At 34.1% G+C, this 11,797-nt stretch overlaps 1 protein-coding gene across 1 annotated transcript; it reads right to left on the bottom strand.

Moving 5' to 3' along the window:
- Positions 1 to 10,365: 10,365 nt before the first annotated feature.
- On the bottom strand, positions 10,366 to 10,776 carry LOC150109549 (protein ZBED11-like). Its single transcript, XM_090402631.1, has one exon. It carries the CDS (start codon positions 10,774 to 10,776, stop codon positions 10,366 to 10,368), a length of 411 nt encoding a protein of 136 aa, XP_090258757.1.
- Positions 10,777 to 11,797: the final 1,021 nt, after the last annotated feature.

Raw genomic sequence — 11,797 nt, 5'->3', positions numbered from 1 at the left:
AACACTAACAGTTATGCTCCCTACTTGCTTGGAAAATTGCGCATGGTTGCTTTCCAATAAATGCCATCAAATTTAACATTTTTAACAGTTTTTATCTTTAGAAAGAAGCATCCTGGGATGTAATAAATTTTTATCATGGTGGTGTTGACTGCCTTATGCCAATTATCTCCATAGAGACTGGTTAACCCCACTTTCAGTTGAAAAGTCCTTCTGAAGGTCCTTGTGAGGTCCACAGTCTTTGCATTCTAGACAGGATTCTTACCCTGATCTTTTCAAACTAAGGCATTTCAATATCAAATGAGCTACAGAAGCTCTGCCTTGTCATGAATATACTTCATGTACAAATATTGTTTGATTATGCTTGCATAAAGGATTAAAACAAGAATATAATTTGTTCGTTCGTTTGTTGGTCTGTTTCCATAACAAAACCTTCACATTGCTATTGAAGATATTTATTTTGGTTTTATTATGATATTTGGATGACTTTCATATATTATTCAATCTTCTGAAAGCAATATTTGCTTTTGTCAATCTCTGTGTTATATCCTTGTCAATATATATACATCCATCCATCCATCCTGGGAGATTGACTACCATGACATACATACATACATACATACATACATATATATATATATATATATATATATATATATATATATATATATATATACACACACACACATACACACACACACACACACACATACATACAAGGGTTGTCTGAAAAGTTCTCGGCCTCAGCCATAGATGGCAACACTATCAGTGAGATTTTTTTTTTTTTTTTAGTTGGTACATCGGTCATAAGCATCCGTGTGAAGTTGCATGTCATTCTATCAAGTAGTTTGTTTTATACAGCTGTCTGAAGCAAAAGTGTTGTATGTATTCCTTGAAATGGATAAAATTGCATATCGTGCAGTTCTAAAAATCTTTTAAAAGAAGGTTTAACAGCAAAAGAAATTTCAAAGTTCATAAAAGTTTATGGACACTCTTCTCCTTCGTTTTTGACAATTAAGAAATGGGCTGCTGAGTTTAAATGTGACCGTACCAACCTTGAAGATAATCCACGTGGAGGACGTTGTGTAACAACACCAGAAATCATTGATCAAGTGCACGATATGGTATTGGATCACCAGCGAGTCAAAGTATATGCAATTGCTGAGACTATAGGCATTTCAAAAGAACATGTAGGATATATTTTGCTCGAAGAATTTGCTAAAAAGCTTTGCGCAAGATGGGTGCTGCGATTGCTCACAGCAGATCAAAAATGCACTCGCATGAAAATCTCTGAACAGTGCTTGGAGCGTTTTAACAAGAATAAAACTAATTTTGCATGTCGATTTATTACTATGGATGAGACTTGGATTTACCATTACACACCAGAATCCAAACAGCAGTCAAAACAGTGAACAGAAGCCGGTTGTTCAGCTTCAAAGTAGACAAAGTCGATTCCAATCAGCAGGAAAGGTCATGTCATTGGTGTTTTGGGATGCTAAAGGCATTTTGTTTATTAATTATCTTGAAAAGGGTAAAACAATAACCAGGGAATATTATTCCAATCTTTTAACCAGACTAGATGTAAAAATTTGTGAGAGAAGATCTTGTTTGCAGAAGAAAAAAATCGTCTTTCATCAGGACAGTGCACCTGCCCACAAAGATGTTTTGGCAATGGGAAAATTAAGGGATCTTACTATGGTTGGAAATTCACCCTGTTTCCCAGATTTGATTGCGTCTGACTTCTATTTCTTCCCAAAACTAAAATTCTTCCTCGCTGGTCAGCATTTTTCTTCAAATCAAGAAGTGATTGCAGCTGTAGAGGGGTGATTTGCAGATCTTACTGAGAACCACTACTGGGATGGGATAATAGCGCTAAAGCATCTCTGGAATTAATGTATTAGTCTTAAGGGAGATTATGTTGAAAAACAAAAATAATTTTGAAATTATAAATCCCTTTTTTATAGGCCGAGAAGTTTTCATACTACCCTCATATATCTGTGTTATATCACTCTCAGTGTTATATTCCTCTGTATCTACGTTATGTAGAATTGTTTCAACTATGTAATATTCTTAGTTACACTGTAAAATTGTACTGTATGTTGATCAAAACATCAATATATATATATATATTGATTTTTTTTTCTTGAATAGGTAAATATTGCAATAGTCTTTAAAAAATGATAGTGGATAAGGAGAAGCTATGGTTTAGTGTATAGTTAGTCTGTGAATTGATGTTGACCAGCCATTTCTATGTTCTTCTTGGGTTGGAATTAAGTAATGATTAATAGCAATTCAGTGGCATGGTACTATCTCTAGAAAAAAATAATGTAGAAACAGATCATTTGTGAGATAGCAGCTAGAGGAAATTCCCTAGAACATCGGTTCCCAACCTGTCGTACGCGTACCCCGGGAGGTACGTGCTGGGCCGTTCAGTGGTACACAAAAAATAATCAGTAATGACGGAAAAAAAAATAAAGTAAACAAAGTGCAAAATGTTAATTATTGAACAATAAATGTCAGTATTTAAAAACAACTATTTTAAAAACAAGGGGTACAATTTATAGAAATGAGTTTAAAAGGGGTACACAAGTGGAAAAAAGTTGGGAACCACTGCCCTAGACTGTGGTCATGAATTAAACAAGTTGTATGACTTGGCCCATTCAGGAAAAGATTTTTAGAGAGGTTTTAGTGTACCACAACAAATGTAGAACAGTATTCTAAGGTTGAGCAGATTTGGAATTGGTATAAAATTAGCAACTGGATACGTGAGGTTATGTCTTGAGCAGAAAAGGATACAAAATGTATTGAGGCCGAGTAAGTTAGAATATAATATTTGCATCAGGATAGGATAGGGATAAATATTAGTCAAAGGAGAAAGAGAGAGAGAGAGATTTAATCTTATGTGAGAATCCATGTATTATCTAAGATAAGAAGAAGTGAAACTGAGATTTTTTGCAGAGGAGAAGAGAGGACAGGATTGTATTTTGGTAGCATTGAAATTGACTACTCGTTACTCCATTAAATACATGGAAATTGGTGTTTCAGGCATTTATTGTTGAATATCTCAATGTTTTGCAATGCCTGAACTCTATTCGGTTTGTCAAGTGAGGAGGAAGAAAGGAGTTTACTATCACTGGCAGAACTCTGAATAGGATTCAAGGTTATTTAAAGAAAAATATACAGGAGAAAGAGCGTATAAGAACTTGAAGAGAGGAAGTAATTTGCTATGACATAAACTGAACGGCCAGAGAAGACATGGGTCACTCATTTACAAAATGTGGAAGTTAAACAACAGACAGCAATTCGTTCAGTAAAGGAAGTAAAAGTACATAGAGTAAAGTTGTTTTTTTTTCTTTAATCACTCTCACATTTGAAAAGCCACTGAAATTATAGCTAAACAATGTCATGAGTGGGAGACGAAAGGGAAGTAATAAATATGCTAAGTAGTGTTCAAACCAGTTTTAACTTATGGATCTGAGAGCTGGATCAGAAGTAAAACACTTCTGATCCAGCTCTCAGAAGTGTTCTCTAGTCTTTGTTCAAGTATTTGGAGAAGTTCTCCAAATACTTGAACAAAGACTAGAGACCACAGATATGAGAGTCCTGAGAAAGATTAGAGGCGTGAACAGATGGCATCAATGGCAATATCATATTAAAAATGAGGATATTAGGAAAGAACTTGATGTTGTCGGCATCCAAGAATGCGTTAGCAGAGCTAATCTCAGGTGGTATGGTCACTTAAACAGATTGGGCGAGGAAAGATTAGCAGAATAAGTGTTCTCTGCCAGGTTGGCAGGAAAATGACCCAGAGGAAGACCAAGATATAGGTGGATTGAATACGGTACAAAGTTCCTTAGACAATAGAAATATAAGATCTGATGATGTTGGAGTCTTGACAAGTAACAGACTGATTTGGAGGAAAATTGTAGATAGGAAGTTAATAATTATGTAAATTTTTCATGTAGTACTATCATATCCTGTACACCCCTTGCGGGTACATGGCAGGAATTTGATGATGATGAGTAATGTTCATATGTAATGTGAAATGGATGTTAATGCTTTAAGCTTGTTTTGAATCCGATTATTAGTCTATGAAGTTACATAACATTTGGCATGAATTGCCTTATTATTACACTGCTTAAAATATGGAATCTTTGAAGAAGAGTTCATATATTTGCCTTTTTATTAATACATTTTGTTAAGGACTCCACTTGCTTGGAAATACTCTGAAACTTTTGGTTCTGATCAAAGATGCAGGAACTCAGTGTAGCATCTCAATATTTTCCAAAAGTGTACTTGCAGTCAGTGTATAAATAATAAATCTTTTCATTCAGTGAAATTAAATGGTGAATAACACTCATTATATACAATTTATGAAGTCAACATTTCAAATATCAGATGATTGTTATCTCCATAAATCATATATTATAAATATCGAATAATGAATAAAAGAATCTATGATATTAAAAGGAAGGCTAATAAATATTCATTTGTGTTTTCTAGACAAAGTAGACAAACTTTTAAACTTTCCTGCTTGTTATTAAAAAAAAAGACAAGTAGATATTTATTATCCTTCCTTTTAATAATGTGCAGTTCCAAAGTAGAAACCTTTTAAGTTTTTTTAAGTTCTTTATTTATGAAAATAATGCTTTAGTTTGAATCAGAGAATGCACGAGTGCACTCACTCACTCACACACACACACACACACTTGTGTAATGAATACATATATGTATAAAGATAAAAAAAAAACTTTTTTTAAACAGAATTCAAATAAAGGAAGGAACATATTATTATTAGTATTGCTATTATTATTATTTTGTTTTTGGCTGATTCCATTTTGATATTACATGTAATTCTCATTTAAAAAAAACATTTGCATTTATATGGGACAGTACATTATTATAAACTAACAGTTATTGTTATCCATCAAGAATAAATAATAATTATTAAATAAGTTAACAGGTTCTTAAATTTTATATAATAAATAATTTATCATTTGTAATGAAGGCATAACAGATATTCTGTACAGCATTTACAGACAGCTATAAACACATCCTGAAAAATATTGCATTATTACTATACATATCCAAAAATGCATATCATCAGTTGTTATTATTATTATGACACTGTTAGACCTCCACAGAGTTAAAAGACTCATCAGAGAAGGTCCCTACCCCTACTGTTATACATATGAAAGAGCATAAACTATGCTTTATACTCATTCACCATTTTTTTCACTCACCACACTCTCAGGCAAATATTTCCATTCACCAACACTCTGTATTTCCTTGCTCACACCTTCGTTATACAGCTTCCAGAGAAGTTGTCTTGTTCTACCTCCCTCCACTTTATCAAAAAATCTTATTCACATTAATCTTGCGACAACCTTACCAGTTTATATGTCTCAATTATTTCCCTTCCATCTCTATTCATTAAGCTCTGAAAGTTGCATTCTTTTTCTCAGTTTATCTTCATATCCCACATTTCTAAGTGCTGACACTGCCATAGTCAATGTTCTCTGGATCCACTCCAAGATATCTTCATCTTCTTGAAAACCAGGTGTAATCCGTATAGTATTGCATATGTCTTTGATAATTCCTTTTACAGTGAACCATAACCTCTTTGTTTCTACATGTCTAGGTCTTCCTCATCATTGCCTTGATCTCTTGTGATAACTTCACAATATTAGCAATGTGATCCCCCCCCCCCCAAAAAAACCCGAAGTTTAGAAATCACATTCCTATCCAGTGCCCCTGCCCATCAACTCATCTCCTCAACATTTTTCAGAATTTCCTCACTAATTATATACTCTACATCCATCCTGGTCTAGCAGATTTCATAACCTTACACTATGCAAGAATGAACTTTAACTCCACTAACTTGATTACTTGGTAGTCTATTTAGAACTCTCCCTCCTGAAAGGCCACAACAATTTCTTTACATAGCTCTCCCTAACTTCATCTTCCAGCAACTGCATATCTCTTAAACCTGTCCCAATATCATTACCATATAAGTTAAATAATAACTATTCCAAAATATACCACTGCTGCACATCACTAATGACTTTCCTCTTTCAGGATGCTCTGTACTCACATGCACAACATTCTGAAATTTATCTGACAGCCACTCACTTATCTAGCTCACTAATGTGTTATGTAATCTCATGTGTTCTAGTTTAGTTATCAACTAATCATGTGGCAATCTATCAAAGGCCTTCATAAAATCTAAATATACCACTGTGTGTGTGCATCTCCCTTATGTAATGTATTTGCTACCTTGTCATAATACAGCTTACAAAAACATAACCTCTCTTAAAAATCACTATCAACTACTATCTTTGATCCACAGTATTTTAATAATAAGGTGATACACCTTTTTCACCACTTGAAAAGGTGTATCATTTCTTCAACCTTTCTATCTCTTCTCGGTCTGGCTCCCACTGATAAGACCCTAAATATTTTGTTCGATGTTGCTATGGATCTGGTAATGTGGAAAGTAGTGACCAGGAAATGTATAAGCAAATTAGCCAAGCAAATGGGAAAAGGGTGATTTTAATTATAGTAATACAGATTGGGATTGACAAGGTAGCAACCAGAAGTAAAGAAAATGAGTTTCTTGGGTTTTTGAGAGACAGTTACCTCAGGCAGTATGTAACAGAGGGCACATGAGGATTGGGATCTTATTCTAAATAAGGTGTCAAATCTCCCTCCTCTTGGTGGCCATGCAGTGATTACCTGGGTAGTTAGCAACCATGTGACAACTTCTATGAGAAAAAGATATACGTGGAACTACAATGTTGGATGATTATGAGAAGCTCAGGAAACAGCTTGCAGCTACATGGAATGAAGAGTTGGGTGGAAAGGAGATCAGTGCTGCTTGGGTGATATTCAAGAACTATCTAGTAGAAGCAATATCTAAATGTATTCCAAAGGTAGGTGTGAAATGGATGAATGAAAATATAAGTATGTAATACAGAGAAAAAAGGGCATTATGAAGGCAACATAAGAGTGGTAATAATCAATTCCATGAAGAATACTTTATATTCTTCATGGAATTGATTCATGGATATCTTTCATGGAACAGGCAAGGAGAGTTACTTTGGTTGGTAACTCTCCTTTTGGTTGCTTATACATTAGTTAATGAAGCCAAAAAAAAAAAAAAAACATCACGGAGTTTTCAATATGTAGCCAGCAAATAAAAAGAATGATTATGGCAGGATGGCATTAATTGGAGAAAATGGTAAAAGACAACTGCTGCAAAGGATATAGTTGAGATATTTAATGAGCATTTCATAAAGGTTTTTCATCCTTGTGAATGTAACATCATGGAGAGTTTGAGAGCATTGGATGATGAGGACTAATAAGACTGTGGAACTTGCTGATATATCACTGTGTATTTTGAAGGAATGTGCCAGAGAGTTGACATCTGCCTCAACATATTTGTTTAATATGAGTTTTACACTGGGTCAAGTTCCAAAGGAGTGTATGGACAACAAGATTGTACCATACATTGACAGAATTCAAGCATCAAATTATAAGCAAATCTGTGTGTTGGTTCAAGTGTTGGAAAAGCTAGTGAGAATCAGGATGCTGAATTGGGTTGACAACAGATTTGCTAAGGGGAGGTAATGTTTTAGTAATCTGCTGCTTATTATGATAAAGTGATAGCAGCATTGGATGTGGGAAATGGATACACAGTAGTATAGTATATTTAGACTTTGCAAAAGCTTTTCATAGATTACTTCATGATAAGTTGATAGTCAAACTACAATGGGTGGGGTTGGATATTAGACTAGTGTATTAGATTAGAGATTAGCTATTGGATAGATATCAGTAAGTTGTGTATGGGGGAGCAATATCCTGCAAGAGGAAAGTCACTAGTGGTGTGCCTCAGGGGTTTGTTTTAGGACCATTGCTGTTTAACCTGTATGTCAATGATATTGGTGAAGATTTGGATAGGGATATTCAGTTATTTGCAGATGATGCAAAGTTGGGACAAACTATGAAGAATAGAGATATTGTAACCTTATAAGAAGACTTGAATAGACTGAGTGAATCAGAACAAGAGTGAGGATGCCAGTTCAATGTTGCAAAATGTAAGGTTTTAAAATTTGGAAAATAAAGATGAAATGTAGAATTTACTCTTGGCAGGGATGTATTGTTGGAGGAAATAAAAGATCTTGGGGATGCAGTGGATAAGGATATAAAATTTAGAGGATACACTGCCAAAATTGTGAGGACAACATAAATTCTGGCAATGATGCAGAGGATACTGACTTGTAGAAGATATTCTGGTTCCATTGTATAAGGATCTGATTAGATAACATACGGACTACTGTGCACAAATTTGCTCACTTGGTTTTCTAAAGGATGAAAAGATGTTGAGAGAGTCCAGAGGTGTTTGACCAAAATAGTTTCTGATCTCTGGAATGTCGAATATGAAGAAAGGTTGAGATGATGCAGTTTGCAGAGTCTAGTGGTGGGAAGAAAGGGGGGGGGGTGATATGATAGAGACGTACAAGTTGGTAAGGTGTTGTTATCGGATTAACATCGAAGAAATTTTTCATACCTCTTCAATGTGGAGATTGGCAGAGAACAAGAGGTCATCCTTGGAAGCTGTATAAGGAGGATGTGAGCAAGCGAGTGAGAAGTAGGTTTTTGCATGACATGGAGTATTGCGAATGATTGGAATGCATTGCCTGAATGTGTGGTGTATGCAGAGAATTTGAATATATTTATGTGACAGTATGATGTGTTGTGTGTATGACAAAAGGGGCATACCAGATGAATCTGTTACTCCAAGGGAGCTTGGGATAATAATAATAATAATAATAAAGTTTGAAACTGATATATAGTGGCCCTTCCCATAATGTAGTGGTTCTTAACCTTTTAGTAGTCGCAGCCCCCTAAAATATAGTGTCCTAAAATATTTTCATGGCACCCTAGTTTGTAGTAACATAATAATAATAATTAAACTTTTTTTTAAAATAGTGGTTTTACTTACTGATTATAATGACAAAAAAAAATCAGAAAACAGAAATCAACTTAAATGTATTTTAATGAGACCTCTGTTGTTAAACACTCTCTACTAATTTGTCTATTCTTGATTCAATTGTGTTACTGAATGCTATTCACATGCAGGAGTCTATTTGGAGTCAATTTCATTGTTTTGTTTTAATATTTATCATTGTGGAAAATTCCTTTTCACACAAATATGTAGAAACAAAAGGCAACAAATTTTGAATGCAATGGTAAACAGGTGCAAATATTCCCTCTGGATATGTATCCAAAATTGGACTAAACTTTTCTTCTTGAAAACAGAGATCAGACTTAAACCTTTGTCAATTCCAGTAGTGTGTCATCGTCCATTGGTGATAAATTTGTATTTTTGCAGTTATTATATGGATCCTGAATCCACAATTTTCTACAATCAAGTTCATTATTTGGAAAATATTTATGGAACTTTTCAATTAATCTCTGGGGATGACATATAATTAAATAATTTATGTGTAGTTTATCAAATTTAGAATTGTAGTCTCAAATCATTTGCAAATAGTTTGCAAACATTTCAAAACATCTGAATATACTCTTTGAATCCATCTATGCAGTTTTATTTTCCTTGCCTCTATTTTACCTAACATAGTAAAAATATTAGACTGGTTTCCTTGTAAAGATAAATATAGCTGATTTAGAACAGAGAAAATATCTGCCAAATATGGAAGTTTTGCAATCCAATTTTTGTCATAGAAATAAATGGCCAGGCTGGATTTTTTATCATTTAAAAATATTCGACTTCCATTTTTAATTCTAATAAACAAGCAAGAATTTTTCCTCTCGACAGCCATCTAGTTTCTGCATGAAGTAGAAGCAATGTATGATCAGCACCAACTTCTTCACAAAGAGCAAAAAACAGTCTTGAATTAATTTACTTTTGCCTTTATAAAATTTATAACTTTTACAGCAACTGTCATTACTTTGTGTAATTCCAGACTCATTTCTTTTGAAGCTAGTTGTTCTCTGTGTATGAAACAATGAGTAACCATTATATTAAAATTTGCAATTTGTTTTATTCAAGAGACAACACTGATATGACAACCTCTCATAGTGGCTGCACCATCTGTACAGATTCCGACACAGTTTTGCCACTGTAAGTCATTAGATGTGAAAAATGAATTTCTTTTGTAAAATATACTTTCACTTGTTGTATCAGTTTCTAATTCTAAACAAGACTAAACAATATTTCTTCAAATATATCTTCTTTATTATGGTCAATATATTGCACATATCCCAAACAGATACTTTTGTTGGAAACGTCAGTTGATTCATCTATTTGTAGTGGAAACCATGGAGAATTTTTAATATTTTGAATTAACTGTCTTGGAGGTGGTCTACAATCAATGTAGAAATAATATCTTTCAACATAGGTATTTCTTTGATTTTATTAGCCTCTGATATTCTAAACAGTTCCTCGCAAATATTAATCACGCATGGCTTCAATAAACTTTCACCTATCTTAAACGGTTTCTTTGATTTTGCAATAAGCAAAGTTGTTATGAACAAAGCTTTCACTAATGATTTATTTCTAACAGTCATTGAATTCATGAAGGACTTCTGATTTTTCAGTTCATACTTTTTTTTCTTATTAAAAAACTCATCTGGTTTATCTTTATATTGCTGATGCTTCATTTCTAAATGCCTTCTTAATTTATTTGGTTTCAGATATTCATTTGAGAGGACTACATTGCAAACAACACATTGTGGTTTTTGAATTTCATCCATTTCTACACTAATAAATCCAAATTTTATATAACTTGTATCATATTTCCTTTGTTTTCATTTACAGCTGGCATTATTTTCTGTTTGATCTGTTGAAAGTTTTTCCACTTGATTATACAATAAATTAAAGATACAAAGAAATTATATACTTCGTTTAATCCTTTATCCAAGTGTAAGCAAACAAAGTTTGCGTCTGAAATATAATCAGGACTGGGGCAACTTGTATATAGAAGCTAATGACTTCACATCACTTGCCTTAGTATCCCATAATGCAAAGCACATATCCTTATGGATATGTATAATGCTATGCATTATGGGAAGGGTCACTACCAGGACAGTTTCAACCTTTATTGAGGTCCCATCAATGGGAGCCAAACCCACAGGTGACATTAAGGTTGAAGTAATGCCGAAGTCATATTTTCATATACGAGTAGCCAGAAGGTATCACCTTATTATTAAAATACACTGGATTGGAGATAGTTGTTGGAAGTTTTTCCACTTGGTTATATTATAAATTAAAGATAGCTCGCACCTGAAATATAATCAGGATTGGGACAACTTGTATATAGAAGCTAATGACTTCACATCACTTGCCTTAGTATTCCATACTGCAAAGCATGGGTATGTATAATGCTATGCATTAAGGGAAGGGTTCCCTTTCAAATCATGCCTATTATTAAGCTATTGTATAAATTTTAAATCTGTTCCATTCATGTGCTGTCCCCTATCAAGGAGGTTGACTACCATGATGTGACTCATGGTTAACTACGGGTGTAACAACATGTGGTGAGGACCCTATCTCTTCCACATATTGTAGGTATTCATGAATGTAATCCATGTGTGTTCACGGGTCCGGTTTGCCTGTTCTGAGGGATGAAAAACCAGAGTTTCCGGGTGAAAAAACCCTCTACCTGCATATGAGATCGGCTAACTCACCTTTAGTCGAAAAAGGTTCCTCGCGTCATAGATGGGAATTGAACTCAGGTCTTTCTGACCAAAGGGTTTTGTCTATGCCGACATGGAG

Source organism: Typopeltis vanoorti, chromosome 2, assembly GCF_054136105.1.
Source record: "Typopeltis vanoorti isolate ZY-2024b chromosome 2, IOZ_Tvanoo_1.0, whole genome shotgun sequence".
Lineage (NCBI taxonomy): Eukaryota > Metazoa > Arthropoda > Arachnida > Uropygi > Thelyphonidae > Typopeltis > Typopeltis vanoorti.
Note: the sequence above shows the minus strand (reverse complement) of the source record. Positions and strands in the feature narration are given on the sequence as shown.

What these genes read in the sequence shown, in the direction of transcription:
- LOC150109549 (XM_090402631.1), bottom strand. Translation starts at nt 10,776, where the DNA reads ATGGATGAAATTCAAAAACCACAATGTGTTGTTTGCAATGTAGTCCTC.